Raw genomic sequence first — 25917 nt, 5'->3', positions numbered from 1 at the left:
ATGGGGAAACAGCTGTTCCCCCTTGGTTGAGGGGTCAGTCACGAGGGGGTATTGTTTTAGGATGAGGGCAGGAGATTCAGAGAGGATTTGATAAAAATCTTTTTCACCCAGAGGGTGGTGGGAATCTGGAATACACTGCCTGGGAAGGTAGTGGAGGCTGGAAACTTTACAACGTTTAAAAGATATTTGGGTGATCACTTGAAATATCATAATATTCAAGGATATGGGATAAATGGGATTAGCGCGATTTTAGTGGTAGTTATTGTTGGTGCAGACTCGATGGGCAGAAGGACCTATTCTGCGCTCTATGACTCTCCCCAACAGCACTGTGGGTGTTCCTATCACACATGGCCTGTAGCGATTCAAAAGGACAGCTCGCCATCACCTTCTCAAAGGCAATTAGGGATGCGTAATAAATGTCGGCTTAATCAGCAACACCTACATCCCATGATCGAATAAAAGGAAAACTGCCTTCTAATGAACTATTTTAATTGCATTGAAGTTCATTTTCAATGTCACATATTGGTGTCCATCTTTGATGAAAACTACATTGCCATTGAATCGTCACAAAGAGAATATTCCTTTCATGTGCACAATGTTACCTCAGTTATATCTATCATATGTTCTATTAAATGATAAAACAATTCTAATGTCCTTTACTCCAGCATTCATATCAGGCCCATTTTAAACTTAACCACTAAAATCGCTCATATGTAGTAGTAAGTAGCTTGCTTCATTGAAGGTTCACTGCCTAAAAATCAGGGCTGTTAAGTGAGCATCACCGCAGGATATGTACCTCATTTATTGATTTGATAAATTGTGTAAACCCTTTTTGCACACTAAAATAATTTTACAGCAAAATAGATGATTGCTTAATGGTAAATATTGTAATTGAAGACTTTCCTCTCCCCCAGCAGTTAAAGAGTTAAGCAGCTGTGTTTATGTGTAGGCTGCATCAAGAACTATTCATAGTATTACATTAGTTCGTCTTTCTGAAACAGTGATGTCATCTTTCCGAGAACACTAGGGCTTTGGTTTACCAGAAAGAGTAGAACTTTTCCTGTTGACACCTGAAATGTAAGCATTGTTAACATGATTATGGAAACATTATTGAATCCTTAAAGAGGTAGAAACTAGCTGAATGTGTCTTTTTGGAAAACAGCTTATTTAAAAGGAGGAGTTGTCTGCTGCTGTTAAATGTTAACCCTTGTAGTTTTGTATGACTATTGGTGAATATTTTTGTCGTCATTTTAGACTGGAGAGATTGTTTTTCATGCTTAATTTTCTATGTGTGTTTAAAAGCACAGGTTGAATAAGATGATTGCATAAGCAGTTCTACTTCACAATGTACTGTAACTTATTATATGAGAACCTGGTAAAGACAAACATTAATGGTCAGGAGTATATGGGTTTAAATTGCTCTAAATTAGATTGTTGTAATTTTTTGTTTCCTTTTATAAATCATTCTGATCTATAGAATGCTGGCAGGGAATTTAAACCATTTTGCCTTAAATATTCAACTTGCCTTAAGTTGTTTTATAGAACATATGACACAGGAAAATGATAGATTTCTTTCATTTTTAGGCTGGCTTATAATAGTGGCAACTTAAAAGTTACCACAAGTAGAATTGTTATTCATTGTACATTCCTTCACACCCACCCATACTATACAGCAGTTTGTGATTCCCGGCAAATTTGTTTTTCTGCTTTACTAGCAGATCTCTGGTGGCACTGCTCACAAATCCTAGGTTTTGTGCATGCGCAGTGTGTTAGATCAAGTAGCATTACAAGGAACATTGACCAACATTGGGAGTGTTGCTGAGACTTCACACTGGTACAGGCCCAGAAGTCTAGTAGTATTGACATAGGATGAGGGGACTTTTGGTTTTGCAGTATATTTGTGGGGCATCAGGGGTGAGAGTAATGAGGTGGGTGTCGTTGGGGTGTACCAGAGAGGAATGTTCTTGCAACACGAGGGCAAGTCTTTGGAAGTGGTGCCCTTAACTGGAACTTTGAGAGTGCATACCCATCTACAAAAATAGGTTAGTATGGCATTTCAGTAAAATAGGAGTATTGCATTGTTAGACATTCTGCTTGCCTATAAGGTGGTACACTTTCTAATGTTTGCCAAACTGCACCATCAACAACAGGTTAACTTTTCTTTCATGTTCATTTTATCTCGCATGCTAGGAACTTGCTGAAATCAAATTGACTTTCCTTTAGAGTCATAGTTACAGAGGTTTACAGCATGGAAACAGGCTCTTCGGCCCAACTTGTCCATGCCACCCAGTTTTACTATTAATATTAAGCTCGTCCCAATTGCCCACATTTGGCCCATATCCCTCTATACCCATTTTACCCATGTAACTATCTAAATGCTTTTTAAAAGATACACTTGTACCAGCCTCTACTACTACTTCTGGCAGCTCATTCCAGATACTCACCACCCTCTGTGAAAAAAATGCCCATCTGGAACCATTTGTATCTCTCTCCTCTCACCTTAAACCTATGCCCTCTAGTTTTAGACTCCCCTATCTTTCAGAAAACATGTTGACTATTTATCTTATCTATGCCCCTCATTATTTTATAGATCTCTAAAAGACCACCCCTAAGCACCTATGCTCCAGTGAAAAAAGTCCCAGTCTATCCAGCCCCTCCTTATAACACAAACCATCAAATCCTGGTAGCATCCTAGCAAATCTCTTCTGCACTCTTTCTAGTTTAATAATATCCTTTCTGTAATAGGGTGACCAGAGCTAGGATTTGCTAGGATGCTACCAGGATTTGATGGTTTGTGTTATAAGAAGGGGCTGGATAGACTGGGACTTTTTTCACTGGAGCGTAGGTGCTTAGGGGTGATCTTCTAGAGATCTATAAAATAATGAGGGGCATAGATAAGGTAAATAGTCAACATCTTTTCCGAAAGATAGGGGAGTCTAAAACTAGAGGGCATAGGTTTAAGGTGGAGAGGAGATAGATACAAATATTCCAAGCGTGTCTTTACTAATGTCTTGTACAACTTCAACAAGACGTCCCAACTTCTGTATTCGGTGTTATGACTAATGAAACCAAGCATGCTGAATGCCTTCTTCACCACCTGTGACTCCACTTTCAAGGAGCTATGAACCTGTATCCCTAGATCTCTTTGTTCTTTAATACACCCAACACAAGGCCCTACCATTAACTGAGTAAGTCCTGCCCTGGTTCGATATATCAAAATGAATCACCTCACATTTATAATAAAAGTGAGTAAACTGCAAGTGGTTGTGATACTGTTGACACTGAATTACTGGATAATATATGAAGTTTATTTATTAGTCACAAGTAAGGCTGCACTAAAGTAACACTGCAATGAAGTTACTGTGAAATTCCCCTAGTCGCCACACTCCGGCGCCTGTCCAGGTCAATGCACCTATACCAGCACTTCTTTCAGACTGTGGGAGGAAACCAGAGCTCCCGGAGGAAACCCACGCAGACATAGGGAGAATGTGCATACTCCACGCAGACAGTGACCCAAGCCGGGAATCGAACCCGGGTCTCTGGCGCTGTGAGGCAGCAAGGCTAACCACTGTGCTACCGTGCTGCTCCCTGGTGTAGGGTTGTAAGAAATCCCTTTTAAATATAATTTAAGTATCAGTTTCCCTTTCTCCTTTGAATAACTATTTTCTGTGAAAGTGAAATAATTCAAGAAATGTTTGGAATTATGTTGTATAAAGTGTTCTCAAAATAAATTGGGGAAGTTGATGTATTCTACTGGAAGGCTGGTGCAGGGAAAGATTTTGAGGCCACCCACCAAGTGGAAATGGGGTGTTAGTCACCTAAGAGTAGTGGGAAATGGCTTACAGTCCTATCCCCTCTGGCCACTGCAATTTTTCATGAATCTGTTGGTAGGCAGGAGTTGGACAATATATCCATTTAATCTGCAAATTGTGATCTTATGGTATACATAGCACTCTGCCAATTTAGAACATCCCTGTACAGAACATGCCCATTGCATGCTTTTCTCAGTATCAGCTGGCAGTCAGCCATAGAGGAGTTAGTGAGTTTTTCCACATTTTTATGCGGTTGGGAGGGTGTGAGTGCTGTTTCCGACTTCATAAACAAGCCTGGTCTGCTGTTTCTTTGGCCTAGAGGCAACACAGTGTTGCAACCACCAGAGATGAAGGAATGGCCTGGGGAGCTCATTTTCTGCCTGCAGGCCACTCTGAGTGCTGAGGAGGTCTGTCCCCCCGAAATGAAATGGACTGAACCTTCTACAGGACTACCGGGCAATGTCAACACCTGGTTGGCCAAAGTCTGCCTAGGAAAGAACCTACTCCTTTTATTCAGAAACCCAAATTGAGTATGCAGGTTCTCCATGTCCCATTAGAACAAAGAACAAAGAAGATTACAGCACAGGAACAGGCCCTTTGGCCCTCCAAGCCTGCACCGACCATACTGCCCGACTTAACTAAAACCCTCTACCCTTCCGGGGACCATATCCCTCTATTCCCATCCTATTCATGTACTTGTCAAGACGCCCCTTAAAAGTCACTATCTCCCCCGGCAACGAGTTCCAGGCACCCACTACTTTGTGTAAAAAATCTGCCTCGTACATCTCCTTTAAACCTTGCCCCTCGCACCTTAAACCTGTGCCCCCTAATAATTGACTCTTCCACCCTGGGAAAAAGCTTCTGACTATTCACTCTGTCATGCCTCTCATAATCTTGTAGACTTCTATCAGGTCTCCCCTCAACCTCCGTTGCTCCAGTGAGAACAAACCAAGTTTCTCCAACCTCTCCTCATAGCTAATGCCCTCCATACCAGGCAACATCCTGGTAAATCTTTTCTGTACCCTCTCCAAAGCCTCCACATCCTCCTGGTAGTGTGGTGACCAGAATTGAACACTATATTCTTGTTAAATCATAGAATCATAGAATCCCTACAGTGCAGAAGGAGGCCATTCGGCCCATCGAGTCTGCACCGACCACAATCCCACCCAGGCCCTACCCCCACATATTTACCCGCTAATCCCTCTAACCTACGCATCCCAGGACTCTAAGGGGCAATTTTTAACCTGGCCAATCAACCTAACCAGCACATTTTTGGACTGTGGGAGGAAACCAGAGCACCCGGAGGAAACCCACGCAGACACGAGGAGAATGTGCAAACTCCACACAGACAGTGACCCGAGCCGGGAATCGAACCCGGGACCCTGGAGCTGTGAAGCAGCAGTGCTAACCACTGCGCCACCGTGCCACCCTGGTGAGGATGGAAGATTTTCCCATCCAGGCAGCTAGCATTGGAATGCTGCCCTATACCCAGAACAGGTACACCGTGAGCTAGGTTATTAATAGTTTGGAACTGCTAATCTTAACTCATTAATTTCAATTCTCTACTGCCAGCTGGGGAAAGACAGGAAAGATGTCAGTTGATCTGGATTCAAATCCAGATCCACCATCCTGTTTAAATTCAAGTTGTGCTTAATTCATATCGTATATGTTGTGTGCTATGAACTAATAAGTTAGTTGTGATCTGACGCCTCCATCAAATTATTTATTGTTTGTGTTTTTTTAATTGTAGTTGACCACAGCCGTGTTAAACTTCAGAAAGCAGACAATGATTATATCAATGCAAGCCTCATTGTCATGGATGAAGCTGAGAGAAACTACATTTTAACCCAGGTAAGTAGATGTAGAAAGAGTCTCACAAAGAGATGCAGAGTGTGATTGAGAATACAGCTGTACTCTAGTTCAAATGGTCTTGACTAGAGTAGTTTTGTTATAAGTGGTTAAATTGCTCCTCATTTATTCATTTTAAGTGCTATCTGCCCTGTTATGAAGTAGTTGGAAACCAGATGTGATTTTTTTTTTTGTGACCGTCTGCATAGTTACTAGCTGGGTAAATCAGTGAAAGGGTTTTTTCATCATTGTCTAGAACTTCTGATTTAGGTTTTGATACAGAGAATTCACCAGCTGATGGTGACTGACAGTTATTGTTTGAAATTTAAACCAGGCAGCTTGATTCTGGTTAATGCATGGTCCTGTGGAATAAAGTTTAAAGTTTTTAAAAAAAGTTTATTTATTTGTCACAAGCAGACGTACATTCACACTGTAATAAAGTTACTGTGAAAATCCCCTAATCGCCACACTCCAGCGCCTGTTCGGGTACACTGAGGGAGAATTTAGCATGACCAATGCACTTAACCAGCACGTCTTTCAGACTGTGGGAGGAAACCGGATCACCTGGAGGAAACCCAAGCAGACACAAGGAGAATGTGCAAACTCCACACAGACAGTGACTCAAGCCGGGAATTGAACCCGGGTCTCTGATGCTGTGAGGCAGCAGTGCCAACCGCTGTGCGTGCTGCCCCATGGCTATCACTTATTTTGTTAAGTTGAAACAGGCACAATGTGTGTACAGGATCTTTCTGTCTGCAAAGAATAGAGCCCTTTGTATTAATGTAGGTAACTTCCAGTACACGCAAATACAACACACTGATATCTTAAATTGGTTGAACTAGGGGAATTTCACGGTAACTTCATTGCAGTGTTAATGTAAGCCTGACTTGTAAGTAATAAATAAACTTTACTTTATCTTGTCAGTGTAATTATTAGTACATTGAGATTATTTAGCAAATGTCCAATCGCGGAATCACATCTAACGTTGGACACTTTTGCAAGTACGGGCTGGTTGAGTATGGTCTGTGCTTTGCCTTTTGCCATTTCAAATGGTGCTTGGCAGTTAGCTGTCAGTCACCATCAACTGTTACATTCTCCATGGCAACCCCTCTACCAGTCAGAGTCACTTATCAGCCAATCAACACCGTCCTCTTATACAGTATAAAGTTATTGTTTCTCCTGATGTTGGTATTCTTGCAATTGTCCCAATGAGTGCAAGGTAGAAGGCTTCAACAAAATGTCTTTTTACACAAGTCTATATTTAAGTAGCGTTTCCAGGAACGTTTCTACCACTTAAAATGGTGTATTTCTGTAGTTTCAAAATTTGTGCATCTTATGAATCTCTTAAAGGTAAACAAAAAGCCATGAGAAGTACATTGTCTGCTTACTGCCCATGACTACAGAAGTGCATGGCATATGTTGAGTTGTGTCTCTAAGTTGAGATTATCTACAAAGAAATTCCAAATAAATTTCTTATATGCAATAGACAGAAACTTGGACTTAGCTGTAGAATAGAGTATGAAGTTGGGCCACTCCAAGAAATAATCCAGCAAGTTATTTAAGAGGACAAAAGCCAAGAGAGTGTTGAAGTTCTTCATAATTTCTTAATTTCCATTAGCTTGGATCGTACGACTTCTTAACCATAATTTGTTGTAACCCTCCAGTACTTATTGATATTGAGGACAAGTTATTAAAACGGTTAAAGCATCAATTGTTGCAAATCCTTTTAGCAGGAAGATTTACTGCCCATTAATAAGCTTGCAACAGTACCAACATTCGCAATTGCAATGAATGTAGTTGAAGTGGTAATTGTGATTATAATAGCCCAGAAATTTATTTGGAGCTGCTCCCATTCAAATTGTACAGTCCAAAGTCATATTGGTGATGCGTACTTGGTACTGCAGTGTTATGTGGCACCATGCCTATATCAACAGACCATCAAGACCTTCATTGACTCTACTGGAAGTGACTCTTCATTCATTTACAAAGCAGCTGAGTCCAGTGAATTATATGAATTGAATGTAGTAGGATCAGAGTGCTTTAATTGTGAAGAATCAATGGAACAATGTGCTGCAAATAAATGGGAGGAGAAATGCTTTTGTTATACAGTATAATTCAGTAAGATTCCTTCTTTTTAAAAGGTTTTTTGATTTGATCTGCTCTCTTGACAGCTAACTGGTTCCTCAGGTGCCACAGTCTCTGGTCTTATACAAATGATCATTCTTCAAATAGAACATAATAGGCCATGTCTCCAGGGAGTTTTTTGATTGAGAGCATCAGCTTTCAACAGATGCAGTTTGCACAGGACGCCCCCACACACCTATGTGCATATGCATACAGACACTGCCAATATTCATTACTGTATATTGGCAAGAGGCAAAAACTGGTTTCATTTGTCCATGCCCAAGTCCAGCTCTGAATGCTGGTATCAACTGTAGCCCCAATTGTTGCCTTTGCTGAGATCAACAAGTTGAGCGTAAATTAAATGTGTGATCTTCCAGGTCCCATGCAAGCTCATATTTTACAGTTGGTATTATTTTAACCCATTTAAGTTTATTTTTCATCCATGTATCAAGATAATGCCAATCAGAAAATCCTTGCTATGTACCCTCGCAGCCAGAGTCACTGCTTAACGATTAAGAAACCTCAAGTGTATTTACCCCTCCCGTATGCAGAGGAGCTCTAGCTAATGATAGCAGCTTTTATCACCCTGAGTTTGATTAGCCAACTCAGCATGGGGATAACTCACACCTGCAAATTAACTGAACAGTGCATCATAGTGTTATTTAAGTTCACTGAACTCGCCATTGATTTGGGAACCTACATTGATGGAATTTCTGTAGAGGGGGTCAGCTTAGATAAAGAAGATAAAGAGCCCTTCAGTATTGAATAACCTGTCTGCTTTTCTACTTCTGTCCTTGTATTTCAGCACTTATCCTTGTATATCTTTGTAGCCGTTACTTAGCTGAAGGTTGTTACCTATCTCCCTATGTTTTCATGTGGTAGTTATTGCAGGTTTTCAGCTGGAGAATATCCAATATGTTCAGTGCATGGAAAAAGAACGATTTGAAACTTAAACTAGTATCAATTGGCAATCCTGTAGTGCAGAAACTATTTTAAGTCCATTTAAAAATGTCTTGAGATCTAAACTTATTTTGAAACTGTTTTCCTGCCTTTAATTTGGACAATGGGAGGAGTGAGCTTGAAATTCTCGTTTATTTTGGCAGAGAACTCTGGTTCATTAGATGGTTAAAAAAAATTGTTTCGAGTTCCACTCATTTTTGGAAACTCAAATGGTAGAAATTTATTATTATACTCTTAGTTTCAAGAGTTTATCCTTTTATCTACAGAGTGTAGCATTCGAAGCTTATAGAATTAAGAACATTTTCTAATCTAGGTAGAAGCTTGTTTCACATAACAACAAGATGTTTAGTGAATTAACACGTCCCTCTTTGGAATTTGGAGGAAGAGATTGGTTGCTTTTCCTGTGAATTTCTTAATAGCTAGGTGATGGGTTCTTTTATATCAGGTACCTAGCTTCCTCAATAAAATTGGCTATTGTTACTGTGCTTCTACTTTTTGGTTGCTCATTTATCATAGAGATTAGGTAGATTTTTGAACAGTAAAGGAATTAAGCGCTATGGTGAGCGGGCGGTTAAGTGGAGCTGAGTCCACGAAAAGATCAGCATAATCTTATTGAATGGCGGAGCAGGCTCGAGGGGCCAAATGGCCTACTCCTGCTGCTAGTTCTTGTGGTCTTATTAAGAGAAGTGTTCCTCAAAAGATGGTAGAAGCAAAGTCTTTGAATAAGTTTAAGGCAGAAGCAGATAAATTCTAGATAAGCAAGTGGATGAAAGGCTATCGGAGCTGGATAGGGACATGGAGTTGAGGTTACAATCAGATGAGCCACGATCTTATTGAATGGTGCAGCAGGCTCAAAGGGCCGAGTGGCCTTCTCCTCCTAATTCATGTGCTCACATTTTCCAAATGGAAGTTGAATACATGGAGGCTGAGGAAAAATTGGAAATGTTATGAACTTAATTATTTTGTGTACATCTTTCATTTACCATATTCAAACTTTCTAAATATGTGCATTCTGAACAGAAGGAATTTGGGATGTTTATTTGTTGTTGTCTTCTTTCAGTAGAACTGAGATCCTAGGAGGAGGTTGCGATGTATTGATTTAACAGAAAACAATAAGTTTAATCTAAGACTGAGCTATTTTATATTTTGTGTATATATGTAACAGACGAGGTCCTGTTCATCTTTGTACCAAGTCACATAGAACAACAAATCCCAGGTTTGATTGTAGTCCTGTGAGGAGTTAGCTGATCTCGGCCACAGTACTGGTGGAAAAGAACGAGAAAATCTCAGACTGGATTTCCACTGTTAATTAATATCCTATGACCCCTGCTGGAAAGTGTGCATGAGTGGATGTTGCGTGAAAACCAGACTGGGATAGATTGTGATGGTCTCTGCCATCAGATGACTTTACTCTGACCATCTGGTCCTGCACATGATGAATAGCCTCTTGGATTTGGTATCAAAAGGCTACCAGCACCTGTACTCATCCACAGATAACAGCAAGGAAGAGGAAAAAATACAGATTCACATGGTTGCAGTTTTGTTGGAATTGAAATCTGAAGTTCTAGATTTTTTGGTGCAGCATTTTATTTAAGAATAATTCAAACCTTTTATTTGTGAGCTGTTGTCGTGTCAAATAATTGAATGGTTTTACTTTTGTTTTGTTCTGTTCTCTTCTTCTTTCCACTTTTTCTTGGTTGGGTGAAAGGATTGACCCTGCATATCTATTCACATGCTTCGAAAGTTGAGAAGTGCCTTCTTAACATTGATAATTGCGCTAAGACTGAAGAAACTTGCTATTTGGCAGATGGAGAAGCTTAAATACGAACATAGTGAAGGCTGGGAATTGATCTCACTCCAATTGATCTTAAGCCACTTGGAGTTGAAGCTAATGAGCTACATAACCAATTATATTTGGCCCTTATCTATGCAGTCCTGTATAAAATTTAGTAGAAAAGCAAAATACTGTGGTGATGAAAATCTGAAATAAAAGCAGAAAATGTTGGAAATATTCAGCAGGTCTAGTAGCATCTGATGAAAGTTCACAGGCATGTTAACTCTGTTTCTCTCTCTCTACAGATGCTGCTAAAACTTAGTGGGTCAGGCAGCATCTTTGGGGAGGGAAATGATATGCTATAACTTTGCTTCTCTTTGCTGCCTGTCTGATTTACTAGGCAACTGCAACTTGATATGCTTACCCTCTGGGTATTAACCCTGGCAACTTTTCATGCTAAGATGTTAGGCATAATCTTACAGGGAATTTTTATGTAGGTCATTAAAGCCCTGGAAAGGAGCAAAGCAGGGAAAGTCTGAAAAACTATTTCTTGGTCTTTTTTTTCTACTTTAAAAACGTCAGTCCGACACATCAAGTCAATGATACAATGGCAATTCCAAAACGCTGGCCTGGATGGAACTGAATTTTCAAAACTAATCTCTTCCTGATGCAAAAGCCTAATGGCTTACATGCAACTCTTAAATGCTTGTTTATAACTTATTAATTTTTTGTGTTTGTTTTTGCTGTAGTAGAACAAAACATAAACTTGGAGCAGTGATGTATTAGAATATGGATTTGATAACTTGGAATATTTTAAATATTCAACTTTGTATATTTCTAATACTTTGAGTTATGGTAGCCTATCCGTTTATGATTATTATAAAATTGATTAGTTATTTGTAGAAGCACCTTTGCCTCTGTATGTTGTCCCAGTTGAAACTGGAAAGAAAATAAATACATACTGGACCACTCTGTAAAAAATATATCATTTTAATTTTAAAAATGGAAAGACTTCACCCTGGCTAGCCACAACTTATACCAGAGGAATTTCTAACCTTCAGACAAACCAGCAGAATTTCATAATGCTTTAAAAAAAAAGATGCGTGGAGCTGCACAAAGCTTCTTTGCATTTCTAAAGAATTCTGCCAGAAATGCTGTGTCTCCAAGGACACAGGTAACTGTGACTGTTGAGTATCTGATGTGGGGCTAACCATCCAATCGTTACCTGCTCCAAAACATTGTGTTTTTTAACCGGGGGCCTCGTTAGTCAGCCCGAAACTGTACTGTCACATAACCGAGACTTGAGCTGTCTGAATTCCTTTAATTAATAAGCTGTTGGATCTTCAATGACTGTTTGACTTCCGAAGAGAACAATAACTCCAGGAAAATTGCCTGTTGCTATCTACCATCTTACCATGGAACAGATAGCAGACGCAGAAATTCTGTCCAGCAACAATTGCCTGGCCTTCATCTGTACTCCAAATTACTAGAACATTTGAACTGGTGCCTTCAAGACTAATTCACCTCCGTGCCCTCTCCCCTTATGGAAGTCTTTACTTCTTGAAAGACAGATCATCTTGCAACAGTCAACCAACCCAACCTCTGAAGAAACATTCCATTAGCCTTTTGATTATGGACTTGTAACATAACTTGTATTTTTATTGTGGCCTGACGTTGTACCCCTTTCTTTCCCTTATCCCTCGTCTACTTAATGAGTGCAAAAAGGGCAGATATTGTGAAACCCCTTTCTTGCAGTTTGTGTGTGTGTGTGTGAAATAAATCAACCTTTTTATTTTACCTTACCTGGAGTTTGCTGTGCAAGTTATTCAGAGGATTGGAACACTCCAGATTTAAGGGTTGAGGAAAATGCTCCGCCATTTATAAAGGGAGAAATCAAAAACACCTGATTGTTTATGGAATGGTAGTGAGAGGAGAAATCAGGGCTATTTAAATTAATCCCCTCCTGTCCGTAACAATGTGGATCACGCTTACTGCCTTATGCAAATCACATTTCAAAAGAGAACGAGTCACTTGTTGTGATGGGTTGTTTAGTGTTAAATAAACCCAGGTGTTGGAAACAGCTTATAATCACCACAGGGGCATGAATAGTCTTAAGTCATTTGTGGCCTTTTAAACTCTCTGGGGGTGGGAGAACTGCCTGTCTTTATAAAACTGCATCGTTTTCACAGCTGTGAACCTTTTATCAGGGAATCCGGTAACAGTTCAGATTTCAAAATAAATTTACACCAGGGCAAAAGTTGATTATGTGGGCGCCTTCCACAGCCACATGAAATTGTCAGTTTCAAATAAGGGTTTTCAGGCAAGTAACAGCCAGGTAGATTTTCCCTGTGCAACGTTTCTCTCCTTTGAAACAAAGCAACTTCTGTGCCACTGTTATGAGTCAAGGCTCATGGATATCTGATTAAACATATAAACTTTTGCATTGGTAAGCTAATTGAAACTGAGAAAAGTCACTTCTGAAATCTCGGAGCAATTCTAAAAAATGATATTGCTTTGTAATTAATTTTCTAAGTTGAGTGAACTAGTGTGATTTATCTAAATTGATTTATCTTTTTGGACTTTTGCTTCTGATAATTGTACTTATTTATAAACCCGGAATATAGTTTAGCCTGAGCCCTGAGATGTTAGCCATGGCTCAGTGGATAGCATTCATGTCTCTGAGTCAGAAGTTTTAGGTTCAAGTCCCATTTCAGGACTTCATAAAAATCAAGGTTGACTTGAATTCAGCACTGGAAGAGTGCTGCACTGTTAGGATGACTCATTAAACTGAGGTCCAATCTGCTCCTTAAGGTGCATGTAAAAGATCCCATGTCACTAATTCAAAGGACAGTAGGAAGGAAATATGTAGGAATGTTTTCACTCAGAGTAACATAGAGAAAGGTATAGGCCAGGCCATTTGGCCTATTGAGTCTGTTCTGCCATTCAATTTGATCATGACTGATCATCTACCTCAATACCACTTTCCTGCACTATCTCCATATCCTTCATGTCATCGGTCTCCAGAAATCTATCAATTTCTTTCTTGACCATGCTCAGTGATCGAGCTCACAACCCTCTGTGGTCGAGAATTCCAAAGATTCAACATTCTCTGAGTGAAGAAATCTCCTCTTGTCTCGGTTTCAAATGACTTGCCCATTGAGATTAGGTTCTCTGGTTTTAGACCTACCAGTCAGGAGAAGCATCATATATATATGTCACACCACCTAAGAATTTTGTAAGTTTCAATGTGGTCATCCTGCATTCTTCGAAATTCTAGGGTATGCAGACCCAGTCTCCTCAATTTCTCCTAAAACAATCCCACCATCCCAGGAATTAATCTCGTGAATCTACATTGCACTCCTTCTCTGGCAAGTATATCCTTCCTTAAATAATGGGACTAAAACTGTGCACAGTGCTCCAGATGAGGTTATACCAAGGCTCTATATGACTGCAGCAAGACATTCTTACTCCTGTACTCAAATCCCCTTCTGCTGAAGCCAATATAGCACTTAAGTACTTGCTGAGCCCGGATGGTAACTTTTCGTGACTCATGAACAAGGACATCCAGATCCCTTTGGATGCCCGCACTTCCCAACCTTTCACTATTTAAGAAATATTCTGCCTTCTTGTTTCTTTTTCTACCAAAGTGAATAAAGTCCTCTTGAAGCCTCCTTGCGTCTTCCTTGCAAATTAATTCCCATCAAGTTTAGCGTTATCAGTAAATTTGGAAAGATTGCAATTGGTCCCCACATTCAAATCATTTGTATAGATTGTGAATAGCTGCTGACCTAGCACGGATCCTTGCGGAACCTACTAGTAACAGGCTGTCATCCTGAGTGATCCATTTATTCCTATCCTCTGCTTTCTGTCTGATAACCAATTCTCAATCTAAGCTAGTATATTTCCCCCAATCCCATGCTCTCTAATTTTATTTACTAACCTCCTCTGCGGGACTTTATCAAAAGCCTTCTGAAAATCCAAATACACCACATCCACTGGTTCCCTATGCTACAAGTAACTTCCTCAAAAAACTCAGTTTGTCAAATAAGATTTCCCTTTCATAAATCCATGTTGACTTTCCAATTTTACCATTCCTTTTTAAATGCTCAGTTGTCACATCCTTAATAATGGATTCTAATATTTTCCCTACTACTGATGTCAAACTAACAGGTTTATAGTTCCCCTTTCTCCTTCCTCCCTCCTTAAATGGTGGGGTTACATTTGTTACTCTCCAGTTCGCAGGCACTTTTCAGAACCTAAAGAATTTTCAAAACAACCAGCAATGCATCCACTATTTCCCTAGCCATCTCCTGCAACATTCTGGGGTGAGGCTCATCTAGTCCAGGGGATTTATCAACCTTCAATCCAGTTAACTTTTCAAGTACTAACAATCTCTCTACTAATTTCTTTTAGTTCCCCAGTTTTACAAGTCCTTTGGTTGCCTAGCATTTCTGGGAGATTTTCTGTATTTTCACTGACGACAGATGCAAAGTAACTGTTTAGATGCTCTGCCATTAGTTTCTCCTGAAATGGGCCCACATTTGTCCTAGCTAATCTTTTCCCTTTCACATACTTAAAAAGGCTTTTACAGTCTACCTTTATATTCCTTGCTAGTTTGCATTCATATTTTGTCTTCCCTTTCTTAATCAGTTTCTTGGTCCTTCTTTGCTGGGTTCTAAGTTGCTCGCAATCCTCAGACTTGCCACTTTTCTGGCATCCTTATTAGCCATTTCCGTTAAAGCAATGTTTAACTACTTTTATTAACCATGGTTGATTTACCTTTCCCTTTGGGTGTTTGTGCCTTGGATGAATGTTTATCTGTTGTAGACTGTGTAGAATTTCTTTAAATACTAGCCATTGCCTGTCTATTGACAAATATTTTAGTGTATTTTCCCCACTGAATCTTTGGCATTCTCTGCCCCAGAGATCTGTAGAGACTCGGTCATTGAGTATGTTTAAGACCGAGAGCTATAGTTTTCTACATGTTAAAAGCATCCAGGGATATGGGGATAATACAGGAAAACAGTGTTGAAGTAGAAGATCAGCCATGATTTCATTGAATGGTGAAGTGGGTTCCAAGGGCTGAATTGCCTCCTCCTGCTCTTATTTCTTATGTTCAGTCAGGATGCTGTTCCCTGTTTTGTCTTTAGGCTGCTTCATATGCATAGTGTTAACTGCCTGTGGTATGGAACGACCTGAACAAGGGAGGGAAGCTATAGTGGAATAGTTCAACTTGCATAGACAAGAAAAAGTATTTGAAGATCAGCTTAATGATTTTTTTTAAAAAAACAACAATGTTTGATTGAAGTTACTTGATTTTAGCTGGAGTAGCAGTACGAGTAACCAATACCCATGAAAGTATACTTTCAGAATATGTCATGATATAGAAAAAGAAAAACTGAAAGAATAATGGTGGCACAGTGGTTAGCACTGCTGCCTTACAATTCAATTCCAACCTTGGGTAACTGTATGGAGTTCGCACATTCTTCCTGTGTCCGCGTGGTTTCATTTGGGTGCTCCTGTTTCCTCCCACAGTCCAAAGATCTGTTGGTTAGGTTGATTGGCCATGGCAAATTGCCCCTTCGTGACAGAGGGATTAGCAGGATAAATATATGGGGTTACGGGGATAGGGCCTGTGTAGGATTGCTGCCAGTGCAGGCTTGATGGGCCGAATGGCCTCTTTCTGCACTGTAGGATTCTATTCTATTTTAATACAGCACTGCTCTGTTAAGTTTTTAAAGCCACATTCCTGTTTAAACCCAAACCTCTCAAAATGAAATTAAAGTCAACAGGCATCAATAGAAAGTGAGGTGATAACTTTACTATTGCAGAATGCAGACTTTTGGCACTAAAAGCTATAAATGTATTTCATAGAAATCATAGAAACCCTACAGTGCAGAAGGAGGCCATTCGGCCCATCGAGTCTGCACCGACCACAATCCCACCCAGGCCCTACCCCCACATATTTACCCACTAATCCCACTAACCTACGCATCACAGGACTCTAAGGGGCAATTTTTAACCTGGCCAATCAACCTAACCCGCACATCTTTGGACTGTGGGAGGAAACCGGAGCACCCGGAGGAAACCCACGCAGACACGAGGAGAATGTGCAAACTCCACACAGACAGTGACCCGAGCATCGAACCCGGGACCCTGGAGCTGTGAAGCAGCAGTGCTAACCACTGTGCTACCGTGCCGCCCGTACTTGCAGCACTTCACTGGTGCCCTACAAGAACAGAAGTCAAGAGCTGAATCTATCCTACGTGCAACACCGACCAGGCTTGAAAGTTTTACCATAGGATGTGAATAGTTCAGTAAGAAGTCTCACAACACCAGGTTAAAGTCCAACAGGTTTATTTGGTAGCACAAGCTTTTGGAGTGTCGATCCTTCTTCAGGTGAGGGGGCGACACTCCGAAAGCTTGTGCTACCAAATAAACCTGTTGGACTTTAACCTGGTGTTGTGAGACTTCTTACTGTGCTTACCCCAGTCCAACGCCGGCATCTCCACATCATGTGAATAGTTGACAGTGTTTGGTGGTTCAGATAAAATCTTGGATGATTTATTGGTGTTTATGCATTTTGGAAGGTCTAATACAGATAGGAAATACACAATAAATGGCAGAACCCTTAAGAATATTGATAGGCAAAGGGATCTGGGTGTACAGATCACTGAAAGTGGCAGTGCAGGTGGAGAAGGTAGTCAAGAAGACATACGGCATGCTTGCCTTAATCGGGCGAGCCATTGTGTTTAAAAATTGACAAGTCATGTTGCAGCTTTGTAGAACCTTAGTTAGGCCGCACTTCGAATATAGTGTTCAATTCTAGTCGCCACACTACCAGAAGGATGTGGAAGCTTTGGAGAGGGTACAGAAAAGATTTACCAGGATGCTGCCTGGTATGGAGGGCATTAGCTATAAGGAGAGGTTGGAGAAACTTGGTTTGTTCTCACTGGAACGACGGAGGTTGAGGGGCGACCTGATAGAAGTCTACAAGATTATGAGAGGCATGGACAGAGTGGATAGTCAGAAGCTTTTTCCCAGGGTGGAAGAGTCAATTACTAGGGGGCACAGGTTAAAGTGCGAGCGGCAAGGTTTAAAGGAGATGTACGAGGCAAGTTTTTTACACCGAGGGTGGTGGGTGCCTGGAACCCGCTGCCGGGGGAGGTAGTGGAAGTAGATACAATAGTGACTTTTAAGGGGCATCTGGACAAATACGTGAATAGGATGGGAATGGAGGGATATGGTCCCCGGAACGGTAGGGGGTTTAGTTAAGTTGGGCAGCATGGTCGGTGCAGGCCTGGCGGGCTGAAGGGCCTGTTCCTGTGCTGTAATTTTCTTTGTTCTTTGTGGGGCAAAGGCTGGCATGTGGAATAAGATCGCAGATCAGCCATGATAACCTTAAATTGCAGAATAGGTTCGAGGGGCTACCTGACCGACTCTTGTTCCTATGTATTGAGCAGTATAAAGGAACTTCAGATTCACAGGTAATGGCTGCCCCTTATAGTATACATTCAGTCATGCATCACTTTAAAACATGAGATTGATTCCAGTATATTACAGTGTGTGTGCATTTCGTTACAGGTCGATTCCAGTATATTACAGTGTGTGCATCTCTTTACAGGTTGATTTCAGTATATTACTATGTGTGTGCATTTCTTTACAGGGTCCACTTCCAAATTCTTGTGGTCATTTTTGGCAAATGGTATGGGAACAAAAAAGCAGAGCAGTTGTGATGTTGAATCGTGTCATTGAAAAGGGATCAGTAAGTGAAATGTTTTCAAACTTTAATATTTGTTGCTTGATTTACACTGCATGAATTTGGAATTGAGCCTTCAACAAAATATTCGACTGACAATTTATATATTACAATATCAAGAGATAATAAGTAATAAGCTGTGAACAGAGGCGGGATTCTTGCCCACCTGTCCTAGTTAAAATGTACAAATGAAATGGTCCGGTGATGGAGACAGTCCCCACATGATTCCTGATCTCAAGTATGCCATCTGGGGGAAGGACTGAGTAAAGTTATGACTGCTCTTCCTGAGAAGCACTCCTGACAATGCTGTACATCTTCCAGTGGTCGATAACACTGGTATTGACACAAGTTACCTGATTCCCCATTCAGGCAGGACAATATTGAGACATATGCTGGTTATTCTTTGATTAATCCAATCTTTGGTACATGGAAACCTACTGCCATGTTGAAGATTCACTTAAGAAAGCTATTGACAAATCTACACTTACTTCTCTTGTTTGCGAAAAACAGAGAATGTACTCATCTCGTAAGGGCACAGCCCTTGCCTAAATCCAGAAAGCTTAAAGTGCACATTGACAGAGCCTGTGTATGCAAGAGTACTACTGAAATTTTAAACGCTACAACAATGTATAGGGCACTGGTACCCAATGACGCATTTGTTTGTAAGGAAACCTGGAGCCCAGTGGGAAAATTCTTATTTTGTATGAAAGTGCCACATTGTTCAGGAGGAGAATCCAGGACAATGATGTTACTTCTTTTAAATTGGGAAATGTTAGAAAATGCTGTCCAAGTGACATTGGCTCTCCAAAATAATTTGTTGCAATTTAGCTTAAACTGGAAAATGTTTATCTCAGTGAATGGTAGTAGTAGTCAACTTGCTTCCCACAGTTGTCCCCACCCAACATTGTTTCCTTTCCTAAAGGTTTGACACATGCTAGAATTTGGTTCCATGAGGAGCTGACAAACCCTCTATTAATCCACTCCAGTGACCATTCCTCCAGTCTGACCCTAAAATGTCAGTCGGGACTTCTACCATTAAATGCACAAATCTTTTTTTCCAGATGCATGGCAAAGGTAGCCCATTGCAAAAGGACATTTTAGTTCAAGGGTTTTATTCTAAAGTGTTATCACCTCTACAGTTTCCCCTCCAATATTTATAGGCAGGTCATAATCTAAAAGTGCCATTTCTCCTTTCTATCCCGTGAAGTTGCCTTTTGGGTGTGGCTGGGTGAGGGTAATATTTAATTATAGACATTCAGCTATTTAAAATGCTATTTGTATAAGCCGTCTTACTAATAGTGCTGTTATGCCACAAATAAGTTTGAACACTTATCTATCCATTTATGGCTAAAACTGTCTTCTACTTATCAATTTTTTCAACTCCCCTGTGGAACTCCTATCATGTGAAATGCTGGGTAATTTCAGATGAGTAGCTGAATGTAATTTCATGAATGCATCTGTGATATAGAACAACAAATGCGGATTTTGTTTTAGTGAACTCTGTTTTTAATATCTTTAAAGGCAAAATGGTAAACATTATCATCTGCTTTGCAGGTAAAATGTGAAACGTATTGGCCAAGCAAGGAAGTTGAAGTAATGTCATTTGAAGATACTCAGTTCAGCTTAAGATTGTTGTCTGAAGATGTAAAATCCTACTACACTGTGCGGCAACTTCAATTACAAAGAGTTTCTGTAAGGACACAGTTAACTAAAATAGTCACAATTTCATACTAATGCGGTCATTGTAATGCTTGAACCTACATTTAGGGTGGATTTCCTTCCACCTTGACACAAGCCAGCCAGAGTGCTCCCGACGTGTGCTCAGCCTGACCTGATTCTACTGCTCATGTACTGAGTTCAAGTCTTTGCCTTAGGCCTGATGTTGACTTAGGCCTTCCCCATTACTTGCAGGACCATGAACCTACACGTGGGGTAAGGGCTAAGTGAACACTGGTTTGTTTCAGGGCCGTCTGGCTGCTGTTGAAAACCTGTCTAGAAAACCTTGATTTCCAATGTCCATTTTCCTACCCTGAAAAAAGAAAGTAATTGATTTAAAAATTGTGTGGCTTTGAGCTTTTCCCTCCCAGATCCTTCAGTCTGAGGGGACCTGGACGCAAGATTAAGGTCATGTCCATTCTGCCATTCAGTAATATAATGGCTGATCTTGTTGTGACCTTAACTCCACTTTGCTAGCTCCCTCCATAATACTTGACTCTCTTGTAGATCAAAAATCTGTCTAATTCATCCTTTGATACAGTTACTGCTGTCTCTGGGGAAGAAAATTCCAAAGACTAATTGCCCTGTGAAAGAAGAAATTCCTCCTCACCTCTCTTAAATGGGAGACACCCTTATTTTTAAATTGTGCTCCCTCGTTTTAAAAAAGTGTTACAATTCTAAAACTTAAGTATGTGTTCTCTTTCTTAAAACTGAAGCCCTAGAATCTAACACCTTTTTGAACATTCATTAAAGAAAATCTTAATTCTAAATAATGGTCCAAAGGGAAGTGGATTTTTTTGTGATTTGGAATTTATTTTCCTTTTTGTGCATGTAAACTTTCTTGACCTTTGTAGCAGTCTTTATATGGTTTGAAAATGGTGCACTGTAGATTTGGAAATGCTGTACATTCTTTTTTTCCCATCCAATGTCAGCAACAACTTAACTTGTGTTGCTTACTCTTATTTTGTCTTATTAGACTGGAGAGACCAGAGAGATCTTACACTTCCATTATACTACTTGGCCTGATTTTGGAGTGCCCGAATCCCCTGCCTCATTCCTTAATTTTCTGTTAAAAGTGAGAGAATCTGGCTGCTTGAACTCTGAGTGTGGACCTGCTGTTGTTCATTGTAGTGCAGGCATTGGACGATCTGGTACCTTCGCGTTAGTAGATACCTGTCTTCTTTTGGTGAGTAAGCATGTCACAACTTGTTTTGAAAACACCATGTTGTAATTTAAGCTAAATTGCAACAAATTATTTTGGAGCAGCCAATGTCACTTGGACAGCATTTTCTAACATTTCCCTTCTCTTTAGGTGCACAGTAAATCTATGCTGCATGTTTTGTTATGACATTGTTTTTGCATGTCACACAAAGCCCAATTATAATGCCAAAGGCTGATTTAATGTTCAGACAAGAACAGGGCTAATAAAATAACTTGGCGGAGTTCAGTTCAAGTTGACACTTGAGCAGGATAAATCTCCTGGGCCAACTTTCTGTGGCTGATAATATGGACAGTTGACCTGATTCTAGTCCTTGGGTAATGCACTTCTCTGGTTGTCACAAGACAGCGTGTGTGATTGATTCTTCCTTGTCCTGTGGACAAGGAAGTGGTTCTGCTCACTACACCACATGTCCCCTATCCACCATAGTTTTATGCTTAGAGGCGGCAGATTTAAAACCAAAATGAGGAGGAATTACTTCACTCAAAGGGTTGTGAATCTGTGGAATTCTCTACCTCAGAGTGCAGAGGATGCTAGAACGCTAAACAACTTTAAGGAGGAGATGGATAGGTTTTTAATTAGTAGAGGGATGAAGGGTCATGGGGAGTTGGCAGGGAAATGGAGATGAGGCTGAAATGAGATCAGCCATGATTGTATTAAATGGCAGAGCAGCCTGGAGGGGCTGAACTGCCTACTCCTGCTCCTGGTTCTTATGTTACAACATAAATTATGACAGAAATCTGAATGTGGTTCAGAGGATATAGATAGAGCCTTTTTCAACCAATGCTGTTCTGAGGCATATGGTACTTAAATAGTTTGTAACCTCAAGGTTTCTGAACAGTTGTGTTCATTGGGATAACCAAGCATTAATTTTTTTTTAAAAAACCTACCTAAGCAAGAAACTTTTCCCCTTAGTAGAAACCCTACAGTGCAGAAGGGGGCCATTCGGCCCATTGACTCTGTATGGGCCACAATCCCACCCAGGCCCTATTTGTCACCCCACACATTTACCCTGCTAATCCCCCTGACACTAGGGTCAATTTAGTATGGCCAATCAACCTAACCTGCACATCTTTGAACTGTGGGAGGAAACCGGAGCACCTGGAGGAGACCCATGTAGATACGGGGAGAAAGTGCAAACTCCACACAGACAGTGACCAAGACCGGAATTGAACCTGGGTCCCTGGCACTCTGAGGCATCAGTGCTAACCACTGTGACCCCCAGTAGAGGGGTCAATAACCAGAGGGCATAGATTTAAGATAAGGGGCAGAAGATTTAGAGGGGATTTGAGAAAAAACATTTTCACCGAGAGGGTGGTGGGAATCTGGAACTCACTGCCTGAAAGGGTGATAGAAGCGGGAACCCTCAACATTTAAGAAGCATTTAGATGAGCACTTGAAACGCCATAGCAAAGAAGGCTATGGGCCAAGTGCTGAAAAATGCGATTAGGATAAGATACAAAAACTGAAAATGCTGGAAAATCTCAGCAGGTCTGGCAGCATCTATGGAGAAACAATAGAGCCAATGTTTCGAGTCAGAATGACCCTTCATCAGAGCTGTTTCAGGTTCCAGCATCCGCAGTATTTTGATTTTATCTTAGAATAGATGGGTGCTTCATGACCGGCACAGACACAGAGGGCCAAAGAACCTCTTTCTGTGCTGCAAAACTCTATGAATCTCTGACTAAGTTATACACCATCCTGACTCGGAACTATTTTGCTATTCCTTCACTGTCACTAGGTAAAAATCCTGGAACTCACTCCCAAACAGCAGTCTGGGTGTACCTACACCACATGGACTGCAGAGACTTGAGGAGCCTGTTCACCGCTACCTTCCCAAGAGCAATTAGGGATGAGCAATGAATGCTGGCCATGCCAGTGATGCTCACATCTGTGAACAAATAAAAACAAATGTTATGTGCAGGGACTAAATTGTCTGCTGAGTAGGATGTTTTTCTTATAGATGGAGAAGCACAAAAATCCCTCCTCTGTGGACATCAGACAAGTATTACTAGAAATGAGGAAGTATCGGATGGGACTCATACAGACTCCAGATCAATTGAGATTTTCGTACATGGCGGTTATAGAAGGAGCCAAATATATCAGGGGAGACTCATCTGTACAGGTAAAAATGTAATCATTATTTCTAATCTGTGAATATGTGGACCGCAGCCCATTGTTCCAGAATAGGATTTAATCTTTTAGGAGAAATGTAGTGTGAAGGGTGCAAGAGGAGGAACAGCAGCAGCAGGAAGAATAAACTCTTGTGCTTCTCATGAAACATAAAAATCATGTTCTTTTTTAAGTTGACAATTTCCATACAGTTTTAGAGCTTTGCTTTGTATCCCAAAGAACTTGGGTAGCAGTGAGTTAGTTTGCAGAAAAGGGTGTTATTCTGTCAGACTTGATTCAAGAAGGCAGCTCACCACTGTAATGTCCTAACTATGTTGGGGGTTGTGGGTTTTAAACAAAAAAGAAAATATGTGATTTGTGCATGTAGATTCAAACTAAACAACAAGATTTATTGAAATCTTGGCCTATACAAATTGAAACTAAACATCAGCCTGGTTTTCATATCCTTCCATGGTCTTTTCCCTCCCTATCAGGCCAAAACGTTGTCTGATTTCAAGAAGAAATTAGATATAGTTCTTGGGGCTAAAGGGATCAAAGGATATGAGGGGGACGGGGGGGGATCAGAATATTGATTTTTGATGATCAGCCATGGTCATAATGAATGACGGAGGAGGCTCGAAAGACCGAATAGCCTACTCCTGCTTCTAGTTTCAATGCTTCTCCTTATCACTTCATTCTTCTCCGACCCTGTAATCCTCCTCCAGTACTTTTTGCACATCCTGCAGATACCATGCTGATGCCCCATTCTCTTCAGGTACATATTGGCAGCAGTATCTTTAGTTGCCTGGGCCCTAAGCTCTGAAATTCCCTCTATAAACTTCTCCATGACTCTGCTTCCCTCTCCTTTAAGATGTTAAAATGTCATTGCTTTGACTGAGCTTTTAGTCATCTCCCCAATACCTCTTTTTCTGGCCCAGTGTCAGATTTTGTTGATAAAACTTTTCTGAAGTATCTTGAACCTACATTAAAGGTGTTATATGAATGTCATCAGACAAAAATGTGTCTTTGTCTCTGGAATGCAGGAGAGACATTAGAATATCTTATTAGAATAGAACTTTATGAAATAATTTTCTTTCATTGCTGATTAACAGATGCAAATTTTACAAGTCTTTCAAATATTAAATGAAGCATTAAAATTAAAATATATTAAAACCACTTTTGCAAACCCAAGATGTGGGCTATTATTAGAATTTAGTCTGCATATTTTAAAAAATGACAGTAGAATCTCAGTATTGGTAGTTCTATCACCAGCAAAACTAATAAAGCATTCAGTTCCTAATGGACTGATGGTCTTCTGAATTTGCCTGGCTAGATTTATGATGTGGCTTTGATATTCTAAATACTTGTATCTCTACCTAATTATACATATATAATATATATATTATATTATATGTAAATAATATATATATAAGTTGGGAAATCCCCTCACTCGCTTTTGGTCCGTTTGTGTTTGCACGGCTCTGGAACCAACTTGAAAAGACAGAAGTTATAAATGGATCTTCCTACTTATTTTTTGTAATTAGTTTGCAAAGAATTGCGTGACTTCTCATTGTTATTGGATCAATTTCTGTTGTTGGGAAATTTACTTGATATCTTATATCCTGCATTATATTGTGAGATTGAAAATATCAGCAATAAATACTTTGAGATCGCAAACATTGCCAGAGCCTTGGCGCCTCCAATCTTAAATCTTATGTAGCTGTCATTATTTCGCAGGCAAGTGAATTTTTAATTTTGCTTGTTCTGCTTCCAAATACAATTCAAAGTGTTTTTTTCATGTTTCTTCACGTCATTAACTCATATTGGCCATGCTCTCTGGTGCTCTTGCCCTGAATCCCTCTGCTTTTCCACTTCTCTCAGCACTATGGAAATCCTTCTTAAAATCTGCCCTTTTGAACAAACTTTCAAGGATCCTTTTAAAGTCACTCTCTGTTCCTTCACTCTAAATAAAGTTAAACAGCCAAATAAATACATTCATTGAATCTGGTCTTTCATTTAATTAGATCATGGCTGATCTGTATCTCAGCTCTGTTTCTTGACTTTAGTTCGTTTCTCCGGATGCCTCTTTCCAAGAAAATTATCAACCCCAGTCATGAAAATTTTGTCAACCCACTATCCACAGCCTATTTTGAGTAGAATTCCTGATTTCACTTGTAAATGATTTGACTCTCATTTTAAGATTGTCCTTTTTTTTCTACATTCACCCACCAGATGAAATTGTTTTTCTGTATTTATCTTATCAAATTATTTTATTCAAAGGACCCCAAAACCCCAATCTTCTAAACTCAAGGAAATATAGACCAAGTTCATGCAGTCAGTCTTCGTAATTTAACTCTTTACATTCTGGACTGTATTCCCACCAAGACAATATATCCTTACAGTATATTTTTCTATTCAGATGGAGTTTAACCAAGACTTCTCCCTCACTTTTGAATTCCAAGCTCCTTGAGATAAAGGCCAATGCGCCATTAACCTTTTTGATTACATTTTATTCCAGTGCAGCAGCTTTTAATGTTTTGCTCAAATGAACACCTAAATCCATTTGCTCCTGCACAATTCTTAATCTCTCAGC

The 25917-nt window shown here is 40.1% G+C and overlaps 1 protein-coding gene across 3 annotated transcripts in view; it reads left to right on the top strand.

The window, feature by feature from the left end:
* LOC144495566 (tyrosine-protein phosphatase non-receptor type 2-like) overlaps positions 1-25917 on the top strand; it is a 73260-nt gene that overhangs the window by 24439 nt on the left and 22904 nt on the right. For all 3 annotated transcript variants that reach the window (XR_013498286.1, XM_078215681.1, XM_078215682.1), the window contains exons 3-7: positions 5563-5663; positions 18185-18283; positions 19832-19969; positions 20970-21179; positions 23176-23337. Coding sequence is in view for 2 of the 3 variants with exons in the window: in XM_078215681.1 (XP_078071807.1) it covers positions 5563-5663; positions 18185-18283; positions 19832-19969; positions 20970-21179; positions 23176-23337 (710 nt within the window). In the remaining variant the exon portion in view is untranslated. The remainder of the gene's footprint in view (positions 1-5562; positions 5664-18184; positions 18284-19831; positions 19970-20969; positions 21180-23175; positions 23338-25917) is intronic.

The sequence above is a fragment of the Mustelus asterias genome, chromosome 7, assembly GCF_964213995.1.
Source record: "Mustelus asterias chromosome 7, sMusAst1.hap1.1, whole genome shotgun sequence".
NCBI lineage: Eukaryota > Metazoa > Chordata > Chondrichthyes > Carcharhiniformes > Triakidae > Mustelus > Mustelus asterias.
This window is presented reverse-complemented; position numbering and strand designations above follow the sequence as displayed.